Raw genomic sequence first — 24,868 nt, 5'->3', positions numbered from 1 at the left:
TATGGATTGGGGCTACGAAATGAAAGAGGAAACCGCCTGGTAGAATTTTGCACAGAGCACAACTTAATCATAACTAACACTTGATTTAAGAATCATGAAAGAAGGTTGTATACATGGAAGAACCCTGGAGATACTAAAAGGTATCAGATAGATTATATAATGGTAAGACAGAGATTTAGGAACCAGGTTTTAAATTGTAAGACATTTCCAGGGGCAGATGTGGACTCTGACCACAATCTATTGGTTATGACCTGTAGATTAAAACTGAAGAAACTGCAAAAAGGTGGGAACTTAAGGAGATGGGACCTGGATAAACTGAAAGAACCAGAGGTTGTACAGAGTTTCAGGGAGAGCATAAGGGAACAATTGACAGAAATGGGGGAAAGAAGTACAGTAGAAGAAGAATGGGTAGCTCTGAGGGTTGAAGTAGTGAAGGCAGCAGAGGATCAAGTAGGTAAAAAGACATGGGCTAGTAGAAATCCTTGGGTAACAGAAGAAATATTGAACTTAATTGATGAAAGGAGAAAATATAAAAATGCAGTAAATGAAGCAGGCAAAAAGGAATACAAACGTCTCAAAAATGAGATCGACAGGAAGTGCAAAATGGCTAAGCAGGGATGACTAGAGGACAAATGTAAAGATGTAGAGGCTTATCTCACAAGGGGTAAGATAGATACTGCCTACAGGAAAATTAAAGAGACCTTTGGAGAAAAGAGAACCACTTGTATGAATATCAAGAGCTCAGATGGAAACCCAGTTCTAAGCAAAGAAGGGAAAGCAAAAAGGTGGAAGGAGTATATAGAGGGTCTATACAAGGGCGACGTACTTGAGGAAAATATTCTGGAAATGGAAGAGAATGTAGATGAAGACGAAATGGGAGATAGAATACTGCGTGTAGAGTTTGACAGAGCACTGAGTCGAAACAAGGCCCCGGGGGTAGACAACATTCCATTAGAACTACTGACGGCCTTGGGAGAGCCTGTCCTGACAAAACTCTACCATCTGGTGAGCAAGATGTATGAGACAGGCGAAATACCCTCAGACTTCAAGAAGAATATAATAATTCCAATCCCAAAGAAAGCAGGTGTTGACAGATGTGAAAATTACCGAACAATCAGTTTAATAAGCCACAGCTGCAAAATACTAACATGAATTCTTTACAGACGAATGGAAAAACTAGCAGAAGCCGACCTCGGGGAAGATCAGTTTGGATTCCGTAGAAATACTGGAACACGTGAGGCAATACTGACCTTACGACTTATCGTAGAAGAAAGAATAAGGAAAGGCAAATCTACGTTTATAGCATTTGTAGACTTAGAGAAAGCTTTTGACAATGTTGACTGGAATACTCTCTTTCAAATTCTAAAGGTGGCAGGGGTAAAATACAGGGAGCAAAAGGCTATTTATAATTTGTACAGAAACCAGATGGCAGTTATAAGAGTCGAGGGACATGAAAGGGAAGGAGTCATTGGGAGTGAGACAGGGTTGTAGCCTCTCCCCGAAATTATTCAATCTGTATATTGAGCAAGCAGTAAAGCAAACAAAAGAAAAATTTGGAGTAGGTATTAAAATCCATGGAGAAGAAATACAAACTTTGAGGTTCGCCGATGACATTGTAATTCTGTCAGAGACAGGAAAGGACTTGAAGAGCAGTTGAATGGAATGGATAGCGTCTTGAAAGGAGGATATAAGATGAACATCAACAAAAGCAAAATGAGGATAATGGAATGTAGTCAAATTAAGTCAGGTGATGCTGAGGGCATTAGATTAGGAAATGAGACACTTAAAGTAGTGAAGGAGTTTTGCTATTTGGGGAGCAAAATAACTGATGATGGTCGAAGTAGAGAGGATATAAAATGTAGACTGGCAATGGCAAGGAAAGCGTTTCTGAAGAAGAGAAATTTCTTAACATCGAGTACAGATTTAAGTGTCAGGAAGTCATTTCTGAAAGTATTTGTATGGAGTGTAGCCATGTATGGAAGTGAAACATGGACGATAAATAGTTTGGACAAGAAGAGAATAGATGGTTTCGAAATGTGGTGCTACAGAAGAATGCTAAAGATTAGATGGGTAGATCACATAACTAATGAGGAAGTATTGAATAGGATTGGGGAGAAGAGAAGTTTGTGGCACAACCTGACCAGAAGAAGGGATCGGTTGGTAGGTCATGTTCTGAGGCATCAAGGGATCACCAATTTAGTATTGGAGGGCAGCGTGGAGGGTAAAAATCGTAGAGGGAGACCAAGAGATGAATACACTAAGCAGATTCAGAAGGATGTAGGTTGCAGTAGGTACTGGGAGATGAAGAAGCTTGCGCAGGATAGAGTAGCATGGAGAACTGCATCAAACCAGTCTCAGGACTGAAGACCACAACAGCATGAGTGCAGCATCATGTGCAACAAGCTGGAACATGTTCAAATTCGAATTAGCATAAGATTACAGGATCCAGATGACACAGCTTATGAAACAGCTATTGAAATTGAATAAGTTGTGCTCGGCAGCATGTTCTGTCACTAGGTGGTCAACTCTGACCTCAGCGGAGGCCATTCATTTGGGTGGATAGTTGGCTGGTGGCCACAAAAGAACATAAATCACAGCAGAGTTGATATGATATATGACGTGACTGTTTTCACAAGTGGCACTGCCTCTGGTAGGATAGGTCATTCCTGTGACAGAACCTGCATTGTGCATGTGCTAAGCATGCGTGCATAGGGCAAGTTTCACACCTTGGTCTTACACACAGATATATCACAAGAATGGACCATGACATTTCACAGATTGGGTGGACAGCAGATTACCGCTTTGGGAGAGGTGGGAAGAATTGTTGGTAGGACATTCCACGTGTCCTGGACTGATGGTAGGTAGCTTGGACCCCAGGTTAACTTTTTCCATTAAAGGGCATGTGTGAATATGGCAAGAGATCTCTTTGCAGACTAGTTTGGAGAGCTGTGTCTGTCTGTGAAAGCCTTAGTAAGAACTTTAAAACATGAAGCAAAACATTGCTCATACTGTAGATTCAACATTCACAGGTGACTACACTGTATGGAAGATACTTTTTAGTGTGGAAGCAATAGTAGCTGTCAAATTAGAGATACTGTTGGTGTTTAGTGGGCTTGACATGGACACAGGTTTTTATGGAGCCATCAGAGAGGTCCATGTCTGGGAAGGTTGCTGGGCTGAGTAAGATTAGATGAAGCTAATAGGAGAAAAAATACTGAGGCTGTGGAGCCATGAAGATAGTGTGTGTTGGCCAGATCATGAAGATATCATCCAGGTTCAGTTTATGATAATATCATCAGTGAACCAGAACCAGTTAAGGAATTTAGCATATTGGTGGTGCAGGAAAATTTTTCTCTGGATGGCCCCTAAATAGGTTGCCATATACACCTGTGACTTCTGGAATGTGATAATTGAGGTAGTGCTTATAAGAAGAAGATGTAGACAATTGGTGGATACTTTCTGTTAGGTAATCAATGTGGTACATAACAACAGTGGTGGAGCCTTTGTCTTCAGGGAATGTGATCAAATTTGGGTCAATCTGAAGGTTATGTATGGGTTATCTCACCTCCACCAAGAGGGTTTTGTTCTTGGAAGAAGGACTGGGTAAACAAGGTGAGGCCAGATTAATAGTAAGGAATTCATATGAGCAGATGACTAGTGGATGGATGGGCACTAGTGGGGGAGATCAGATCTTTGGCCAGATCACCATGACGGAATTTGTGTTTGGGGCTGAAGGTGACATATTTGGAAAGGACTGAAGCATTTGTGAAATTGAGATTTTTGCTCAACAGATTGACAACAATGTTTTTAAGTTCTGATTGTTGTGATGTGTTGTGAGGGAGTACTGGTAGGATGTGGCAGATGTAATAAGTTAATAAGGCAGGGCCTGGGTGCTAAGAGGGATTGGTTTGGTTTAGTGTGCACTATAATTATTCATATTATATATATTCAGACATTGGAACTGTATTTTTTTTTACAGAAAGTACTGCAGCACTGACATCTACCACAACACCCACAACTGCGAGTCTGCCAGTATTACCACCATCCACAACCCCTGCACCTCCAAGAAGATGTGCAGCACTTGAACTAGAGTACTGCTCAAAGATGCCTTACAACAGAACATCTTATCCAAACATCTTTGGGCATAAGTCGATACAAGAGGTGCGTGACAACATCATCGTTTTCAGGTAAAATATTGTCAAGTTGTTATACTTCTTAATTTATTTTTGTTAATGGCACAAAGAGGAAGCTGAGTTTGCAAAGTGTGTAAGGAACGTGGCAGGAGAGGGAAACAGGAATATTGCAGACTAAATCATTCCTGTGGAAATTAATAGGCACAACATTCACTTAGATTGCCAGACATTGGAATTCATTAAGCTTACCACATATATAATTTATAGTGACTAGACTAACTGAAATGAACTCATAATATCACTTATCTAAATAATACCCCCTTACACTGAAGAGAAGCAAAAACTTATCTTGGTTGCCATACAAAAAAATGAGATGTTAAATCCTGAGCTTTCAAAGTGGTTCATGCATCAAAATAAAAACAGGAAATAGAAAACATAAATGGATCATGCACAATGATAGGAAAAATAGTCCATAAAATGATGGGCTGGCTCGACTGCTTCATAAATCAGATGACTTCAGCATGTCTAGTACAAATTTCCAAGAACAAATAGTGTGCAATCATTTTCGAGCCATCCAGACATTTGAGGTGCTGTATAAATAAATACACCATGTGATCAAAAGTATCTGAACACCCCCAAAAACATATGTTTTTCATATTAGGTGCATAATGCTGCCAGGTAATCCATATCAGCAACCTCAGTAGTCATTAGACATCATGAGAGAGCAGAATGGGGCACACCGTGGAACCCACGGACTTCAAACATGGTCAGGTGATTGGGTGCCACTTGTTTCACATGTCTGTGGGGCTTCTCATAAGCCACACATCATGCTGGTAAATGCCGAATGACACCTCGCTTGACGTAAGGAGTGTAAACATTGGATGATTGAACAGTGGAAAAATGTTGTGTGGAGTTATGAATCATGGTGCACAATGTGGCGATCCGATGCCAGGGTGTGGGTATGGCAAGTGCCTGGTGAACGTCATCTGCCAATGTGTCTAGTGCCAACAGTAAAATTCAGAGGTGGTGGTGTTTTTCATGGAGGAGTCTTGCACGCCTTGTTGTTTTGCATGGCACTATCACAGCACAGGCCTATATTGATGTTTCAAGCACAACCTTCCTTCTCACTGTTGAAGAGCAATTTGGACATGACAATTGCATTTCTCAACCCGATTGAGCAACTATTCATAATGCACGGCCTGTGGCAGAGTGGTTACACGACAATAACATACCTGTAATGGACTGGCCTGCACAGAGTCGTGACCCGAATCCTATAGAACACCTTTGGGATGTTTTGGAATGCTGACTTCGTGCCAGGCCTCACCAACCGACATCAATACCTCTCCTCAGTGCAGCATTCAGTGAAGAATGGGCTGCCATTCCCCAAGAAACCTTCCAGCACCTGATTGAACATATGCCTGCGGGAGTGGAAGCTGTCATCAAGGCTAAGGGTGGGCCAACACCATACTGAATTACTGAATTCCAGCATTACTGATGGAGGGCACCACGAACTTGTAAGCCATTTTCAGCCAGGTGACCGGGTACTTTTGATCACATATTGTATTCATTAGGCTACCTGCCATTAGGAACATGGATGCCCTCATAGCTGTGATATGACTTTCAAATAATAGAGCTCAGCAATCAGTCATCCTTTTCTTGCAGGTTTTATTCAGGAAATCTAGTTTTTGGCTAGTGCCTAGCCATTATCAATGCACCATTTCATAGTATCAATGTCTGTTCTAGTACAACATGCCATTATTATACTCCCCTGTTGGTTGGGTGTCTGCCACAGTTCCACTCCTGGAAATGGAAAAAAGAACACATTGACACTGGTGTGTCAGACCCACCATACTTGCTCCGGACACTGCGAGAGGGCTGTACAAGCAATGATCACACGCACGGCACAGCGGACACACCAGGAACCGCGGTGTTGGCCGTCGAATGGCGCTAGCTGCACAGCATTTGTGCACCGCCGCCGTCAGTGTCAGCCAGTTTGCCGAGGCATACGGAGCTCCATCGCAGTCTTTAACACTGGTAGCATGCCGCGACAGCGTGGACGTGAACCGTATGTGCAGTTGACGGACTTTGAGCGAGGGCGTATAGTGGGCATGCGGGAGGCCGGGTGGACGTACCGCCGAATTGCTCAACACGTGGGGCGTGAGGTCTCCACAGTACATTGATGTTGTCGCCAGTGGTCGGCGGAAGGTGCACGTGCCCGTCGACCTGGGACCGGACCACAGCGACGCACGGATGCACGCCAAGACCGTAGGATCCTACGCAGTGCCGTAGGGGACCGCACCGCCACTTCCCAGCAAATTAGGGACACTGTTGCTCCTGGGGTATCGGCGAGGACCATTCGCAACCGTCTCCATGAAGCTGGGCTATGGTCCCGCACACCGTTAGGCCGTCTTCCGCTCACGCCCCAACATCGTGCAGCCCGCCTCCAGTGGTGTCGCGACAGGCGTGAATGGAGGGACGAATGGAGACGTGTCGTCTTCAGCGATGAGAGTCACTTCTGCCTTGGTGCCAATGATGGTCGTATGCGTGTTTGGCGCCGTGCAGGTGAGCGCCACAATCAGGACTGCATATGACCGAGGCACACAGGGCCAACACCCGGCATCATGGTGTGGGGAGCGATCTCCTACACTGGCCGTACACCACTGGTGATCGTCGAGGGGACACTGAATAGTGCACGGTACATCCAAACCATCATTGAACCCATCGTTCTACCATTCCTAGACCGGCAAGGGAACTTGCTGTTCCAACAGGACAATGCACGTCCGCATGTATCCCGTGCCACCCAACGTGCTCTAGAAGGTGTAAGTCAACTACCCTGGCCAGCAAGATCTCCGGATCTGTCCCCCATTGAGCATGTTTGGGACTGGATGAAGCGTCGTCTCACGTGGTCTGCACGTCCAGCACGAACGCTGGTTCAACTGAGGCGCCAGGTGGAAATGGCATGGTAAGCCGTTCCACAGGACTACATCCAGCATCTCTACGATCGTCTCCCTGGGAGAATAGCAGCCTGCATTGCTGCGAAAGGTGGATATACACTGTACTAGTGCCGACATTGTGCATGCTCTGTTGCCTGTTTCTATGTGCCTGTGGTTCTGTCAGTGTGATCATGTGATGTATCTGACCCCAGGAATGTGTCAATAAAGTTTCCCCTTCCTGGGACAATGAATTCACGGTGTTCTTATTTCAATTTCCAGGAGTGTATTTCAAGACTACTGTATAATCATTATACAGTAGTGTTGAAAGAACTGTGACAGACACCTGAACAACAGAGGACTGATGTATTAGAACATGCACTGATGCTATGAAATGGTGCATTGATAATGGCTAGATACTATTAGAAATCTAGAATTTTATGAATAAATCCTGCAAGAAAAGGATGACTGATTGCTGTGCTCTATCATTTGATAGTCAAACATTTTTATGATTACATACTGAACTTCTTCCTTCCCTTGGCTAAAGCAGAGTTATATACAGTGTACATTAATTTGATGTATATTTATGTATATGAAAAAGATTATTAGCTGCAAACTGTGTTTATAAGAATATAAATGTACTTCATGGTTGTAGTATGTGTGTCCATTTGTCTAAAAAGATTTGTACTAGGTGACTAGGGTGGAAATTAAATTTGTCTATTGTACATATTCCTGAGAAATGAATGCTTTTGTGCCCTCAATTATTATTTGTTTCAGAATATCGTCTAGAGTCTTTAATGACTGAAACTAAAAAGTAAATTAGTGTTCTGGTACTTTCATTTCCAAAATCCACTGCTATCTCATAAAGTATAAATCATTATACTTTGATACTTGAAAAAATTGATAACATTTGACTTTCATTTAATGTTAATATGCTTGCATAAATTTAATATTTCCATTTTATTCATTTATTTTTCCCATTTTGTGGTCTGAAGCTGAAGTATCTCAATTAGGTTTGAATATTTTGGAAAGTATTTTCAGTATAAAAAAAAGAAGCTTGAATGGGCTCCCAGTCTGCATAGAGTCAAATATTAATTATTGGATTTGGCAATGTTAGTGGCAGAAGGCGGGCAGATGCCCTTTCCATCACCACCCCTTTCACCCACCTACCAGGATGGAATTTGTGTACTGCTACTGTACATCTAGTGTTATCCCATGGGAAAGTGTGCAAATGTTTTATAAGTGTTTGTGAATCATGTAACTGAGACAGGATGGAAAAAATGGCTCTGAGCACTATGGGACTCAACTGCTGAGGTCATTAGTCCCCTAGAACTTAGAACTAGTTAAACCTAACTAACCTAAGGACATCACACACATCCATGCCCGAGGCAGGATTCGAACCTGCGACCGTAGCGGTCTCGCGGTTCCAGACTGCAGCGCCAGAACCGTGCGGCCACTTTGGCCGGCAGACAGGATGGAGGTATGAGACCAGTATTCACCTAGTAAGATGTGGGAAGCTGCCTAAAAACCAAATTCAGACTGGCTGGCACACTGACCTTCATTGTTAACCCACTGGGCAGATTTGGACCAGGGTTGGTGCACCTCACTGAATCCCAGAAGTGGTTTGCTAAATGCATGCCTATCCAGAAGGGTCCTCCAAAAGAGATTATGAAGCATATGTTTCATTCTAAAACTAATGCCATGGAGAATACAGTTTTGTCCCCTATTGTAAACATGTTGTATTGTGGGTAATTATATGTGCTCATTTGATAGAGCAGCCTCATAATACTTGGGTATAGGAATACAAAATGGAATGATCATATAGGCTCAATGGTAGGTTAGACATGTAGCAAACTTTGGTTTACTGATGGGATACTGGGAAAACGGAGTCAGTCTACAAAAGGATGCTGCTTATAAATCACATGTGTCTCATCTTACAAATTGCTCAAGTACGCATGCCCCACACCAGATAAGACTAACAGATGATATTGAATGCATACAGTAAAGATCAGCTTCAACAATCACAGGTTTCTTTAGTCTTGCTGGAGTGTCATAGAGATGATGAAAAAATTAAACTGGCAGACAGATGTAAACTGCCCTGCAAAAGCCTACTTACAAAAGCTTTGAAGAACCAGCATTAAATGAAGAGTCTAGAGCTCATTTGTATCATACCATCACACAGAGACTGGAAGGACAGTATTAAACTAATTACAGCATGCACAGAGTTATTTGAGCCACATGCCTGACACCATGTAGCCTCATGCCTAATTCCATGTGCATGGCCTGGCAGTGAACCATCCATCACTAACTAAGTAGCAGTCAATGTGTTAAGCAGTCATTCTCTCTGAACTCCATACTCTATTGGAATGCGAAAAAACCCTAACACATGGCACCTTGCTAAGTACGAAGTGTTACCCGAAATATCTGAAAGTTTCATTGTAAAAATCAGAAAACTATACTTACTTCCTAATGTCCTCCAGCACCTTCAAACCAGTCACCTTGTGCATGTATGCAACTAACCTAGCAGTGTTCCCATTTTTGGAAGCACTCCTGTAAGTCCACAGCGTGAAGGGTGTCCAGGACCAGTTGCGATTCCACTCGGATGTCTTCAGATGAGTCAAAACATCACCCTTTTGATGCGATTTTTATCTTTGGGAGCAGGTGGAACTTGCACAGGTCTAGGTCTGGTGAGTAGCATGGTGAAGGACTGTTACCAAGTACTTTTTGGCCAGGAATTCCTTCAATGTGAGCAAGGTGCGTTGTCATGGTGCACCAACCAGTCTTCCTTTTTCCACAACTCTGGGAATTTGCACTAAACATTTTCCCTCAGTCACCTCAAAATATCACAGTGGAACTGCCTGTTGACAGCCTGACTAGGTGGAACAAACTCCTTATACACTATTCCTCAAAAGTTAATAAAAATTATCAGCTTTGACTTCATGCTGCTGCGAACTTGTCGAGGTATTTTCGGCCATTTTCCATTGTGATGATTCCTGCTTCATTTCATGGTAATAATCATAGACACAAGGTTCATCACCTTTTATGACTCTGGATAAGAATTTAGGACACACTCAAACTTTTTGTTGCAGCTCAATGCATGTATGAATTCAGTTTTCATTCGTCGAAGCTGAGAAGGTGAGGGACAGACTTCATTGCAATTTGTCTTAGGTTCAGTTCATCAGCTAGAATTTGTTTATGTGTACTTTATGACAGCCCAAGTCTGTTACAAACATCGCAAATTGTTTGCCTACGGTCTTTGTCAATCACATCACATGCTTTCATGATCATTTCCGGTGTTGTACAACTTGACAGTCAATCAGAATGTTTGTCATCTTATGCAGATTCTCAGCCTTCCTTGAAGCAATTTAACCACTCAAATGCTCTTGCTTGACTCAGTGCACTCTCACAAAATGCCTCTGTCAGCATGCAGTGGGTTTAAGTTGCAAAATCTGATGCAAAACTGTAACTCCTTCACATTTTCACAATTTTGAGAAGCACTGAAACATGTCCTGACAATATTATGAAAAGGACAAATTGCTACTCACCATATAGCGGAAATATTAAGTTGCAGGCAGGCACAACAAAAAGACTGCTAAACAAGTAAGCTTTTGGCCAACAAGTTTTCTTCTGATTTAGACAAAAAACACACACACACACACACACACACACACACACATATTCATGCAAAAGCAGCTCTCATACATATGACCACTGTCTCTGGCTGCTAAGGCCAGACTGCAAGCAACTGCACATGATCCAGGAAGCAATCTGGATGGGGTCGGGGATGGGGAGTAAGGAAGAGGCTGGGAGGGAACGGGATAGTAGGTAGTAGTTAGGGATGATAAAGCGCTGCCTTTGGGAGCATACAGGGATGAGGTGGAGAGAGGGTAGGGCAGCTAGATGCAGATGGGAGGTTAGTTTTACAGTGGAAACACTCTTTTGCCACTAACCCTATAAATCAGACTCAACCAAAGACTAATTTTGAACCCTGCCTGATTCAGTTCACTCCTCCATCCAACTATGGTCCATCCCCATTGCCACCCCCCCCCCCCCCCCAATCACCTCTGATTAACTTTCCAGAATTTCTTAATCTCAAACCTTGCCTCATCATCATATCCCAAATCCCTCAACATGCAAGCTAACCTACATTCACATAAAGAATCACTATCCACTACATAAAAACTGATCCCGACCTTATAATCCTACCTGGTGACAAAGGATACACCACTGTTGTTTTGAACTGCAAGGATTACCTTGTGGAGGGACTCTGCCAGCTGTCAGATTTGCCCACCTACAGACCCTTCCACAGTGAACCCCTTCCAGAAATCTAGCAGGGTCTCCAGTCTTTCCTCAAATCTTTAGGCCCATCCCAGAACCTCTCCCCGGAGTCTATCTCTTTCCTCACCCCTACCACTCCCTGCACTCCTACCTTTTACATGCTTTCTAAAGCCCATAAACCTAACCATCCAGGATACCCCATGTGTCTAGTTACTGTGGTGCAACTGAAAGAATCTCTGCTCTCATGCACCAACATCTACTGCCTTGCCACCTCCCTTTACACTAACATCCCTAATGCCCATGATCTTGCTGCTACTGAATGCCCGACAGATTCCAAACATACAGACTCCTTTCTGGTCGCCATGACCAACTATATCTTTACCCACAATTACTTCTCTTTTGATGGGTGCCCACATGGCACATACTATCGGTTTATTGCAGGATTCTCGAACATATTCTCAGTTTGAATATAATGAATTTCCTTGAGACAGAGAAGTTACTGTCCATGCATCAGCACGGCTTTAGAAAGCATTGCTCCTGCGAAATGCAACTCGCCCTCTTTTCACATGATATCTTGCGAACCATGGATGAAGGGTATCAGACGGATGCCATATTCCTTGACTTCCGGAAAGCGTTTGACTTGGTGCCCCACTGCAGACTCCTAACTAAGGTACGAGCATATGGGATTGGTTCCCAAATATGTGAGTGGCTTGAAGACTTTTTAAGTAATAGAACCCAGTATGTTGTCCTCGATGGTGAGTGTTCATCGGAGGTGAGGATATCTTCTGGAGTGCCCCAGGGAAGTGTGGTAGGTCCGCTGTTGTTTTATATCTACATAAATGATCTTTTGGATAGGGTGGATAGCAATGTGCGGCTGTTTGCTGATGATGCTGTGGTGTACGGGAAGGTGTCGTCATTGAGTGACTGTAGGAGGATACAAGATGACTTGGACAGGATTTGTGATTGGTGTAAAGAATGGCAGCTAACTCTAAATATTGATAAATGTAAATTAATGCAGATGAATAGGAAAAAGAATCCCATAATGTTTGAATACTCCATTAGTAGTGTAACGCTTGACACAGTCACGTTGATTAAATATTTGGGCGTAACGTTGCAGAACGATACGAAGTGGGACAAGCATGTAATGGCAGTTGTGGGGAAGGCGGATAGTCGTCTTCGGTTCATTGGTAGAATTTTGGGTAGATGTGGTTCATCTGTAAAGGAAACCACTTATAAAACACTAATACGACCTATTCTTGAGTACTTCTCGAGTGTTTGGGATCCCTATCAGGTCAGATTGAGGGAGGACATAGAAGTAATTAGGAGGCGGGCTGCTAGATTTGTTACTGGTAGGTTTGATCATCACTCGAGTGTTACGGAAATGCTTCTGGAACTCGGATGGGAGTCTCTGGAGGAAAGGAGGCATTCTTTTCATGAATTGCTACTGAGGAAATTTAGAGAAGCAGCATTTGAGGCTGACTGCCATACAATTTTACTGCCGCCAACTTATATTTTGCGGAAAGACCACAAAGATAAGATAAGAGAGGTTAGGGCTCGTACAGAGGCATACAGGCAGTCATTTTTCCCTCGTTCTGTTTGGGAGTGGAATAGGGAGAGAAGATGTTAGTTGTGGTACGAGGTACCCTCCACCATGCACCGTATGGTGGATTGCAGAGTATGTATGTAGATGTAGATGTAGATGCCAACCTATTCATGGGTCATCTAGAGGAACCCTTCCTAAACATACAGAATCCCAAACCCCTTGCCTGGTTCAGATTCATTGATGACATCTTCATGATCAGGATCAAAGATGAGGACACCCTGTCCACATTCCTCCAGAGCATCAACACCTTCTCCCCCATTCACTTCACCTGGTCCTCCTCAACTCAACAATCCACCTCAGAGATGTCTCCATCAGTATGTCTGTCCATATCAAACCTAGCAACCATCAGCAATACCTCCACTTCAACAGCTGCCACCCATTCCATACGAAGAAGTCCCTTCCATACAGTCTAGCCAACCATGGCCATTGCACCTATAATGACAAGCAGTCCCTCTCAAAACAAACCAGGCATCTCACTGAGGCCTTCACTGACCGTTATTACCCTGTGAATGTACAGAAACAGATTATATTATATTATTTTGAGCTTTTCCTCATTACAGATGCTTATCTCCAACATAATAATTTGCTCAGAAATGACAATACAAAGAATAAACGTTCTTAAACTATATTTTCAAAATATTCCTCCAGGTGTTTCGATCTTGTGTGTCCTTTTCCTCTGCGCCCATTCTCCTCATTGTGTGCTGTACATTTTGGAGCCAGGTGGTCATAGGGTGTCCTTTTCTTTTTCACCCTTCCGGTTCCCCCTCCAGTATCAATTTTGGTATTCTGGTTTTCTCCATTCGTCGTACATGCCCGTACCACTGTAATTTCTTCCTATCCATTACGTCATATACTCTTTCTTTTATTTCCATTCTCCTTATTATTTCAGTGTTTCTTATCTTTTCTTTCCTGGAGATCCTTGGCGATATTCTCCAGAAGTCCATCTCTAGAGCTTGTAATTTTTTAATGTGCTTCAGGTTTATTGTCCAGGTCTCCGTTCCATACAGAACTACACTCTCTAATATGTATTTGTATATTAATTTTTTAGTTCTGTTCATTACATTCCTGCTCCATAAGACTGAGTTAAGCATCCCAGTGACCTTCTGTCCGCTACTAATTCTTTTATTGATTTCTGACTCCGATTTTCCCTTGATTTCTAAAATGGATTCCAAATAACAGAAAGTGTTTATCTTTTTGACTTTCTTTCCTTCAATGTATAGCTCATCTGAATCATTAGTCAAGTATTCTGTTTTTTGGTAATTAACCTTCAAACCCCAAGTTTTGTATGCTACTGCTAGTTGATTGCACATATAGTTGGCATCCTCCCCATGCCTTATCTCTCCCATCACCCACCACCTCCCAAAGTCCACTGTCTGGCCACAGAGGAGCATTCCCCTCATGACTCAGTACCACCCAGGACTGGAGCAACTGAATCACATTCTCAGCCAGGATTCTGACTACCTCTCATTGTACCCTGAAATGAGAAATGTCCTGCCTACTATCCTTCCCACCCCTCTCACAGTGATATTCCACCATCCACCAAATCTATACAATGTCCTCGTCCATCCCTACAAAACCTATGATCCCAACCCCTTGCCTCATGATATCTCTGATATCACACCACCACCTACTCCAGTCTGGTCACAAGCATCTCCTATCGCATCATAGGCAAGGATACTTGTTAAACCAATCTTGCGATCTACAAGCTAAGCTGTAACCACTGTGCTGCATTCTATTTGGGCATGACAACAAGAAGCTGTCTGCCCATGTGAATGGCCACTGACAAACTGTGGCCAAGAAATGTCTGGACCACCCAGTTGCCGAGCACACTTCACAACATGATGTTTTCCAGTCTAACTTGCTGACTGCACCTCACTACTCTACCCTCTCTCCACCTCATCCATGTATGCTCCCACAACCAACATTTTGGCCTTCAACACCCCTATCCTGTTAACCCTCCCCCTCCCGGCCTCATACTTTTCCCCACCACCCAGATTGCTTCTCCCATCACACACAGTTGCATGCAGTCTGGCCTTGTCAGCCAGAGACAGTGGTCATGTGTGTGAGAGTTGCTTTTGCATGAGTGTGTGTGTGTTTTTTTGTCTAAATCAGAAGAAGACTTTTTGGCTAAAAGCTTACATGTTTAGTAGTCTGTGTGTTGTGCCTCTCTGTGACTCAACATTTCTACTATATAGAAGTAGCAACCTATCCTTTTCATACTCTTGCACCAAAGATGATGCAACTTTGTGCTGCAGTAACTAAGACATGTACCTCAAGACATCTAGTGTCAGAATGTCATAGTGCTACTGGTTTGACTGGCACACTGAAGTTCTTGGATATTTTGGCTAGCACCTCATATTTATTTATTTTCATTTGGTGTAGGAAATCATCTTTAGTACGTTGTTTGTACATATGATATAGGACATGTACCATGTGCCATACCCTCCAGCGTTTTTTACAGAGTATTTATGCAGGTGTGGTCTGGTGTGATATTCATTCCAAGGATATTTAGAGAGAGTACCAGGAAAAGCTTCCAATTGACAGATCTTTCTGCAGCTGCTCAAGAGACCACTATATTAGAAGTACGTGGACTAAGATGGTATTCGTTTGTGTTCCACTGGTGGCAGTTGGACAAGTTCAATGTCAGTAACAATAGTTTTCAGCTACATAATTCAGAGTGCAAACAAAAGAAGAAATTAGAGTGATGAAGGAAGTGTCTATATAAGGAAAACTACATGAACTGCTTCAAGACTCCAAAGCAGTCAAAGCTTTTAAAGTCATTTGCATTGGTGGTTGACGTTTCCTGAAACTAACATTTGAAAAAACCTTTTATTGTGACAAAATCATCAACAAATTACAGGTTTCAGCAGTTTATTGTTAAGATACTATTGTAATTTTTTCAGACTGTATTTCATTTTTATGTGACACTAATATTTGCAGTAAACAATTTTTCTCCATAAACAATTTTTAACCTCCTCTGTCCTGAGAAAATTTTTATTTAAATTTTTTTTATATTTGCTGTCATAAATTGCTTCTTAGCAATACTAGAAAAATTGCATTTAGTTTTATCAATGCATTATTTATTTAAATTATCCACCTGCTTATCTGGGTGGTAACGTGCTCGCCTCCCATGCAAGCAGGCCCGGGTTCGATTCCCGGCCGGGTTGGAGATTTTCTCCGTTCGGGGACTGGGTGTTCTGTTGTCCTCATCATCATTTCATTCTCATCTCTGGCACGTAAGTTGCCCAGTCTGGCATAGACTGAAATAAGACTTGCACTTGGCGGCAAACTTCCCCTGATGGGGCCTTCTGGCCAACAATGCCACATGCTCATTTCCATTTTTTATTTGAATTACTACAAAAATACATTTTATTGTTACAAAATTATACCTAGGTATACCTACTGAACAAAAGAAAAGTAGATTAGAAAAAAAATTCAAAATACAGTAGGTCTATCATAATCATTTACTTCTGAAGACAAATTTAATTCGTTTAGTCTTCACGGCTCATGATAAAGCTTGAAGTAGTTGCATGTATCTTTCAGGCAGAGGAAAACTTTGCAGGTGGAGCATCTTGTGTGTGCCTTATTAGCTGAACACCCCGGAAATCAACAGCGATTTTTGGTAACGTATTGAGGAAATTCTGGTAAATGTAGAACATTTTTGGTTTGAAGAGCATCAGGAGGGTGATCAACTCTAGATTTTGAATGATTTGGTGCTGGATTTTCGAAGACAGGATCATCATCAGATATCACTTCAGGTTTGCATGTATGTCATAGGGATTCCTCATGCTTTTCTCTAAGCTGGAGGCAGTCTAGAACGTCATTCTTCAATGTATCCAAGACAGCTTGATCACGTCTGTATTCTAGCCATGAGGCACAAATAGCAAAATCAATGAAGTGCGTAATCACTCTTACCGTCCACTTCCTAGTTCTGGCACTTATTCTATAATAGCTGATCAACCTGTCGACAAAGTCAACTCTTCTTGTATTTGAATTGTAGGTGCTTACAATTGCGGGATGGTCCACTTGAATGGACTTTTTTTCTTTCCTGCACCAGCAGCGATATTTATCAACTGGATTTACTCCTTCTCTACTGGACATGACAATAACAGGGCGATTGTTGAACCACTTCACTACACAAACTTGGCCACCACTTCTCACTGACTGATCAATGGATCCCCTACCATTTTTCTTCATATCCTTGTCCAATGATAGTTTGGAAGCTTTTGGAATTCTGTAGTTCTGTAATGTTCCAGTAGTGTGACACTCAGCTACACTGTGCTGTGCAATTTGTCTAAAAGCAACTCCAATGTGAAATAATGGTCCATGTAAATGGTCACTCCAGGAGGAACAGTGGCTGACATTTTTATAACAGCTTTTCCACCTACATCCAAATTTTCATATTTAGTGTCAGTCACTTTAGGATCTCCTTTTTTCCCCTGGTAAAAGAAGAAATCTAAAGGAAGGTCATCAGTTGCAGCCAGTACAAAATTCTTTAGTCCACAAGGGCTAGGTTTCGATTTTATGACTTGTCTTGCTGTACTGTGACTCCAAAATGGTATCATACGTTCATCAACAGAAACGTTAGTGGGCCTGGGGTTCAATCTGCAACCATTCCATACATTTTCAAGAATAGGTTGTGTTTTCCAAAATTTATTATTTTGTTTTACTTTGAGGGACACTTCATCATCATCAAGTTGCAGATGTTTTCTAATTGTAAAATATCTGTCACGGCAAATTTATTTTAGCAATACCTTCCACCCTAATCTTTTTGGTCCAATACATCCTAATCCTAGGATAGCACAAGTATGACATCATCACTGTTGCAGCGATAAACCTTTTCATTTCATCTACAATACATTTCAGATCTCTCACAGCATATTTAAGATATCTTCTGTTTGTGTATTCGGTAAGGGTGCTAAAAATATTTTCTGGTACACACTTACTCACATAGTCATGAGGTAGTAAGTTCACACCGACTGCCACTTGTTCCTCAAGTCCAGGTGCAGGTGGTAAGGGGGAAAAACCCAGTCTCCTTCCAAAATGCCCTCTCGGTGGTAGACTGACTAGAGCAGATTCTTTCAGACCTGCTATCATTCCTTTCTTCATCTTCATCACCAGCTTCATGGGCGCTAATGACCATAGAAGTTTTGCGCCCTACAACCACAAAAAAAAAAAAAAAAAAAAAAAATCACCATCTTCATTAGCTATATCTAATTCCTGTTCATTATTTACATGGTAATCTGGATCTGTGCAGATATCATCATCATCATCATCATCACCACCACCATCACCAGAGAGCTCCAATTCACTAACATCTCCATCAAATAATTGATTTACAAAATCTTCAAATGCCATTGAATCTGAAAAAAATTGAAATTAGGCCTAAAAATTGTAAAATTGTTCACCTGTGCGTTACAATTTCCTGAAACGTAATTAATATTAATCTAATATTCACCACAGAATATAAAATGCACAATTGAAATATTATTTTTGTAAAAAAGATGAAATATATTTTGTTGACAAATCACATTATTCATTAAGTGCTGATGTCCCCTACAGAGCGCACTCGAATTTCAATACATTTCTCAAAGACTATTGTAAAATTAGTAAAATTATAATTTTAAATAATTATTCTCCGACTATTCATTTGCATTATCTCATATAAATTATATTAATTAAAATAGGCTAAAGTAGTAATAAAATACTTAGAAAGAGCCTCTCCTCTGAAAACATGCTTTCTTCTGTCAGCCATTTTCTATAGTGCCTGGCAACAATGCAATTCAACTCCACGATGATGAAGTGCTGTTGCATGAAGTGCTGCCATCTCTGAACTTCCTTCAAAAACACTTTTCAGTGTTTCCAATATAATACAAGCTTGGGGAAAAGTTTTTAAACAATACTATATGTTATGTCCCCCTTAAGGGACACCAGGACTGAGGAGGTTAAAGACAATCAACTTCTCCAAGTGTAGTTCACTAAATTTCATTAAACTGTAACAACAGAGTTATTTCATCTTTTTATTCCAACTTTTCCTCCACATTTTAGTGTTCAATAATTTTATAGAAATTGAAAATAAATCAAATGTTTTCTCTGGTGGTGTATGTGACTGAGCTGTCAGCTCGTAAGATTCTTCCCTGAGCAGCACTCTTATTAATTGAGCACAGTGAAATAATGTCATTTAGTACCATAAAACCAGAGAACAAATAACTTTATTATGTCACAAAGTGTGTCCAAGCACTCTAAGTGCATTTTCTACACAACTTTCGAACAGCCTTAATTATACAACCCATTTTCTCCACTTTGCCTGCATCCACAGACCCTCAAAAAAAAAATTTTTTTTTTTTTTTTGGGGGGGGGGGGGGGGGGGGGGGAGCCCACCCAATAATTTAAAAAAATTATGCTTTGTAAAATCACAAAATTATGTTGGAATTTTTTATTGTCCTTGTTTGACGATAGTTACCTGTTAAAATACGTTCAGTAATGAGTTAAAATAAATAATTTTTATGGTAGTAAGCAGGTTAACTGAAAACAAGTGGTGTGAATCATGGTACTGTTATGGTGCTGAGGGCACACTTAGAATTTGTCCTAGTGCGCAAACCTTCGGGTAACGTCTGGCGCCAGTGGCTGTGGCAGCAGCAACATCAAAAGGACTGGAGTAGAAGCTCCTGGAACCCTTCACCTCACATCGCCTTGACGCTTCAAGACATTGTGACACTGTGGCTATACAAAGCCCACCCTGCTGCCGCAGTCATTCAGTGTGGATAATTTCATTCAGAATTAAGTTTGCAATGGATAAATTTGTTACCAAAAATGCATGCTTGGAAGTTGATGATACTGCAAGTCAACCTCCAACAATTATTGTGTTGTCAGTTTCTTCATCATCTTCAGGCAAGAACCACACACAGCTGAAACGTGGATAATCTTTGTTGAACAGATATACATGGCTAGAATATGAAGCATCTACTGAAAAAGTTTCTTGCAAATCCTGCAAAGAGGCAGATGCTAAAAATCTATTACAATTTTCTTCAAAAAAAGAAGTTGCATTTACTTCCGTAGGGTTTTCTAACTGGAAAAGATCTTTGAAGAAATTCTGTCTTCATGAAAATATGTTTACACTTAAAGAAGGTGTTCTGAAACTAAATCCTATCAGTAAATGAAGTGTGGCCTCCCAGTTGAATGAACAGTTAGATAGTGATACGAAGAAAGGCCATTTAGCTCTTGAGACAATTTTTACTACCATGCAATCTCTATGCCGACAAGTACTAACAATTAGAGGGCACGGAGATGGAAACTCAGTTTTTTTTCAATTGTTGGAACTCCAAAATAATGGCATACCTGACTTTAAAGATTGGCTAGGGCATTCGGAGTATAAGTGGACGTTCCAGGATATTCAAAATGAGATAATTGATCTACTAGGAAAGTCTGTGTTGATAAAAGTATTGGCATCAATCAAGAGGATTGAACATTTTTCTATTATAGTTGACAAAACAAGTGATTCTTTGATTCATGAACAAGTGTCATTTTGTATTCATACTGTCGATGATTCTTTAATCATCAACGAAGACTTTATTGGCTTATATGAGACCCCCCAACACTGAATCACAAACTCTGTTTAGTATTTTAAAAGCCCTTTTGCTTGTCTCTATTTCTCAATGGATAACTTAAGAGGACAGTGCTATGATGGTGGCTTGAATATGAGAGGTAAGTTCAAAGGACTAAAAAAGTTAGCTTGGGATACACAACCAAAAGCATGTTATGTGCACTGCAGTGCTCACCACAGTTTAGACTTGGCAGTTGTAGACAGTCTCTGCCATCTTACGTCTATGAGCGATATTATGGCTTTACCAAGGACTTAATAAACACTGTAAAGGGAATTCAACAATAGGATGGGACTTTTCAGAAGCATGCCCTGTGAGAGCGCCAACGACCAAGCTGGTCTATGACCCCTTTGCTCAACTTGATGGACTATGCAAGCTTCTTGTATCTTGAGAATATTGGAAACTTTGAAGAACTTCTAGAGTTTTTTTGAAACATTTTCTGCAGAGAACAAAACAGAGGCAGGTTACAAATGTGCAGACAACCTTGAGTCAATGTTACAATTCAAGACTTATTTCTTTTTATGTCTATATTGCCATGTCAATGAAAAAATTCCAATGCCCTCATCTAAGTGTTGCTGATCTGGGAAAAATATATGAGGGCTTGATTCACATATTGAATGGAAGGCGTGATAGTTTTGAACACTTTTCAGAATTGTGTGTGTGTGTTCACAAGTTGATGATCCTTTGCTTCCTCGGAATCGAAGTATACCAAAGAAGTATGAAAACAATGAAGCCAGCTCACTGCACACTTTCAAAACTCCAAAGGAATACTACAAAGCTATTTACATTGAAGTTTGTGAAATGGTGCAATCTTGCATTACTGAGGGGTTTGCTTCAACTGTCGAAGCTGCGTTGATAAAGTACCGGAACTTCAAGTGCTGATAGAAAGCACCGAAGCTGAAATTGTTATAGGTACGAAAAGCTGACTGAAGCCAGAGATAAATTCTGCCGAAATTTTTACAAAGGCACAGGCGGTGTTTAGAAAGGATAGATTGCATGCAACCGGTGGTGGCATGTTTGTCGCTGTTAGTAGTAGTTTGTCCTGTAGTGAAGTAGAAGTGGATAGTTCCTGTGAATTATTATGGGTGGAGGTTACACTCAACAACTGAGCTAGGTTAATAATTGGCTCCTTTTACCAATCTCCCGACTCAGGAGCATTAGTGGCAGAACAACTGAGAGAAAATCTAGAATACACTTCACATAAATTTTCTCAGCATGTTATAGTCTTAGGTGAAGATTTCAATTTACCAGATATAGACTAGGACACTCAGATGGTTAGGACGGGTGGTAGGGACAGAGCATCGAGTGACATTATACAGAGTACACTATCCGAAAATTACCTCGAGCTATTAAACAGAGAACCGACTCATGGAGATAACATCTTGGACCTACTGATAACAAACAGACCCGAACTTTTCGACTCTGTAAGCGCAGAACAGGGAATCAGTGATCATAAGGCTGTTGCAGCTTCCCTGATTATGGAAGTAAATAGGAATATAAAAAAAGGGAGGAAGGTTTATCTGTTTAGCAAGAGTTGTAGAAGGCAGATTTCAGACTACCTAACAGATCAAAATGAAAATTTCTGTTCCGACCCTGACAATGTTGAGTGTTTATGGAAAAAGTTGAATGCAATCGTAAAATGTGTTTTTGACAGGTACGTGCCGAGTAAAACTGTGAGGGATGGGAAAAACCCACCGTGGTTCAACAACAAAGTTAGGAAACTACTGAAAAAGCAAAGAGAGCTTCACTACAAGTTTAAACGCAGCCAAAACCTCTCAGACAAACAGAAGCTAAACAATGTCAAAATTAGTGTAAGGAGGGCTATGCGTGAAGCGTTCAGTGAATTCAAAAGTAAAATTCTATGTACCAACTTGACAGAAAATCCTAGGAAGTTCTGGTCTTACGTTAAATCAGTAAGTGGCTCAAAACAGCATATCCAGAAACTCTGGGATGATGATGGCATTGAAACAGAGGATGACACGTGTAAAGATGAAATACTAAACACCTTTTTCCAAAGCTGTTTCACAGAGGAAGACCGCTCTGCAGTTCCTTCTCTAAATCCTCGCACAAATGAAAAAATGGCTGACATCGAAATAAGTGTCCAAGGAATAGAAAAGCAACAGAAATCACTCAACAGAGGAAAGTCCACTGGACCTGACGGGATATCAATTCGATTCTACACAGAGTACGTGAAAGAACTTACCCTCCTCCTAACAGCCGTGTACTGCAAGTCTCTAGAGGAACGGAAGGTTCCAAATGATTGGAAAAGAGCACAGATAGTCCCAGTCTTCAAGAAGGGTCATCGAGCAGATGCGCAAAACTATAGACCTATATCTCTGACATTGATCTGTTGTACAATTTTAGAACATGTTTTTTGCCCGGGTGTCATATCATTTCGGGAAACCCAGAATTGACTCTGTAGTAATCAACATGGATTCCGGAAACAGCGATCGTGTGAGACCCAACTCGCTTTATTTGTTCATGAGACCCATAAAATATTAGATACAAGCTCCCAGGTAGATGCCATTTTCCTTGACTTCCAGAAGGCGTTCGATACAGTTCCGCACTGTCGTCTGATAAACAAAGTAAGAGCCTACAGAATATCAGACTAGCTGTGTGGCTGGATTGAAGAGTTTTTAGCAAACAGAACACATCATTTTGTTCTCAATGGAGAGACATCTACAGACATTAAAGTAACCTCTGGCATGCCACAGGAGAGTGTTATGGGACCATTGCTTTTTGCATTATATATAAATGACCTAGTAGGTAGTGTCAGAAGTTCCATGCGGCTTTTTGCGGATGATGCTGTAGTATACAAAGAAGTTGCAGCATTAGAAAATTGCAGCGAAATGCAGGAAGATCTGCAGCAGATAGGCACTCGGTGCAGGGAGTGGCAACTGACCCTTAACATAGACAAATGTAATGTATTGTGAATACGTAGAAAGAAGGATCCTTTATTGTATGATTATATGATAGCGGAACAAATACTGGTAGCAGTTACTTCTGTAAAATATCTGGGAGTATGCGTGTGGAACGATTTGAAGTGGAATGATCATATAAAATTAATTGTTGGTAAGGCGGGTGCCAAGTTGAGATTCATTGGGAGAGTCCTAAGAAAATGTAGTCCATCATCAAAGGAGGTGGCTTATGAAACACTCGTTTGACCCATACTTGAGTATTGCTCATCAGTGTGGGATCCTTACCAGGTCGGGTTGACAGAGGAGATAGAGAAGATCCAAAGAAGAGTGGCGCGTTTTGTCACAGGGTTATTTGGTAAGCGTGATAGCGTTATGGAGATGTTTAGCAAACTCAAGTGGCAGACTCTGCAAGAGAGGCTCTCTGCATCGCGGTGTAGCTTGCTGTGCAGGTTTCGAGAGGGTGCGTTTCTGGATGAGGTATCAAATATATTGCTTCCCCCTACTTATACCTCCAGAGGAGATCAAGAATGTAAAATTAGAGAGATTCGAGCACGCACGGAGGCTTTCTGGCAGTTGTTCTTCCCGCGAACCGTACGCGACTGGAACAGGAAAGGGAGGTAATGACAGTGGCACGTAAAGTGCCCTCCGCCACACACTGTTGGGTGGCTTGCGGAGTATAAATGTAGATGTAGATGTAGAGTCACACAGGTCATTGCAGTTGAACAAGAGTGCTTGTTTTTAGTAAACAGAGGTGAAAAAAATTTGGAAAAATCAACTGAGTTTTTTCAAATATGACCTAGACATTGAGAGACAGTGCTTACACTTGAATATGTCAGCCAATATCACTAATAAAAACAGCTGGTCTTAAAAATACATGTGTGATGTAAGAAAGTACATTACACAGGAGCCTGCAGTTGTAGAAATGTTATGTGAATTAGTGAAGTGCATTAAGCTTCACCAAGTAGTTCCAATCATGACAGCAACAGCAGAATGGTCATTTAGCACCCTTAGATGTCTGAAGTCATATCTCCGATCCACTATGGGACAGAAGCGATTGAACACCTTGGCTGTTCTCCATGCCCACCGAGATGTTTTGGATGAATTGGATATCCAGCCAGTCGTCAACAGCTTCATATTCAGTAATCCATTCAGACGGTCGACATTTGCACCTTTCTAAAGACACTCTAGCCCTAATAATGCCATTTTGAGCAATATTAAAAATCATCATAAATAGCGAATTAAATACATACATAACGTAAAATTTTCAGTTTCGAAATATTAATACCAGTTTAATACTGTATTAGTATATTTCTATAGCACTGTAGTACTACAGCACCCCCCCCTCCCATGAACGATGGACCTTGCCGTTGGTGGGGAGGCTTGCGTGCCTCAATGATACAGATAG

At 41.4% G+C, this 24,868-nt stretch overlaps 1 protein-coding gene across 1 annotated transcript in view; it reads left to right on the top strand.

Annotated features, from left to right (window-relative positions):
- Positions 1-24,868, top strand: part of LOC126170045 (atrial natriuretic peptide-converting enzyme) — a 273,409-nt gene that overhangs the window by 206,088 nt on the left and 42,453 nt on the right. The window contains exon 5 of the mRNA XM_049920692.1: positions 3,980-4,187. Within this exon, the coding sequence (XP_049776649.1) occupies positions 3,980-4,187 (208 nt within the window). The remainder of the gene's footprint in view (positions 1-3,979; positions 4,188-24,868) is intronic.

Source organism: Schistocerca cancellata, chromosome 1, assembly GCF_023864275.1.
Source record: "Schistocerca cancellata isolate TAMUIC-IGC-003103 chromosome 1, iqSchCanc2.1, whole genome shotgun sequence".
Taxonomy (NCBI): Eukaryota; Metazoa; Arthropoda; class Insecta; order Orthoptera; family Acrididae; genus Schistocerca; species Schistocerca cancellata.
Note: the sequence above shows the minus strand (reverse complement) of the source record. Positions and strands in the feature narration are given on the sequence as shown.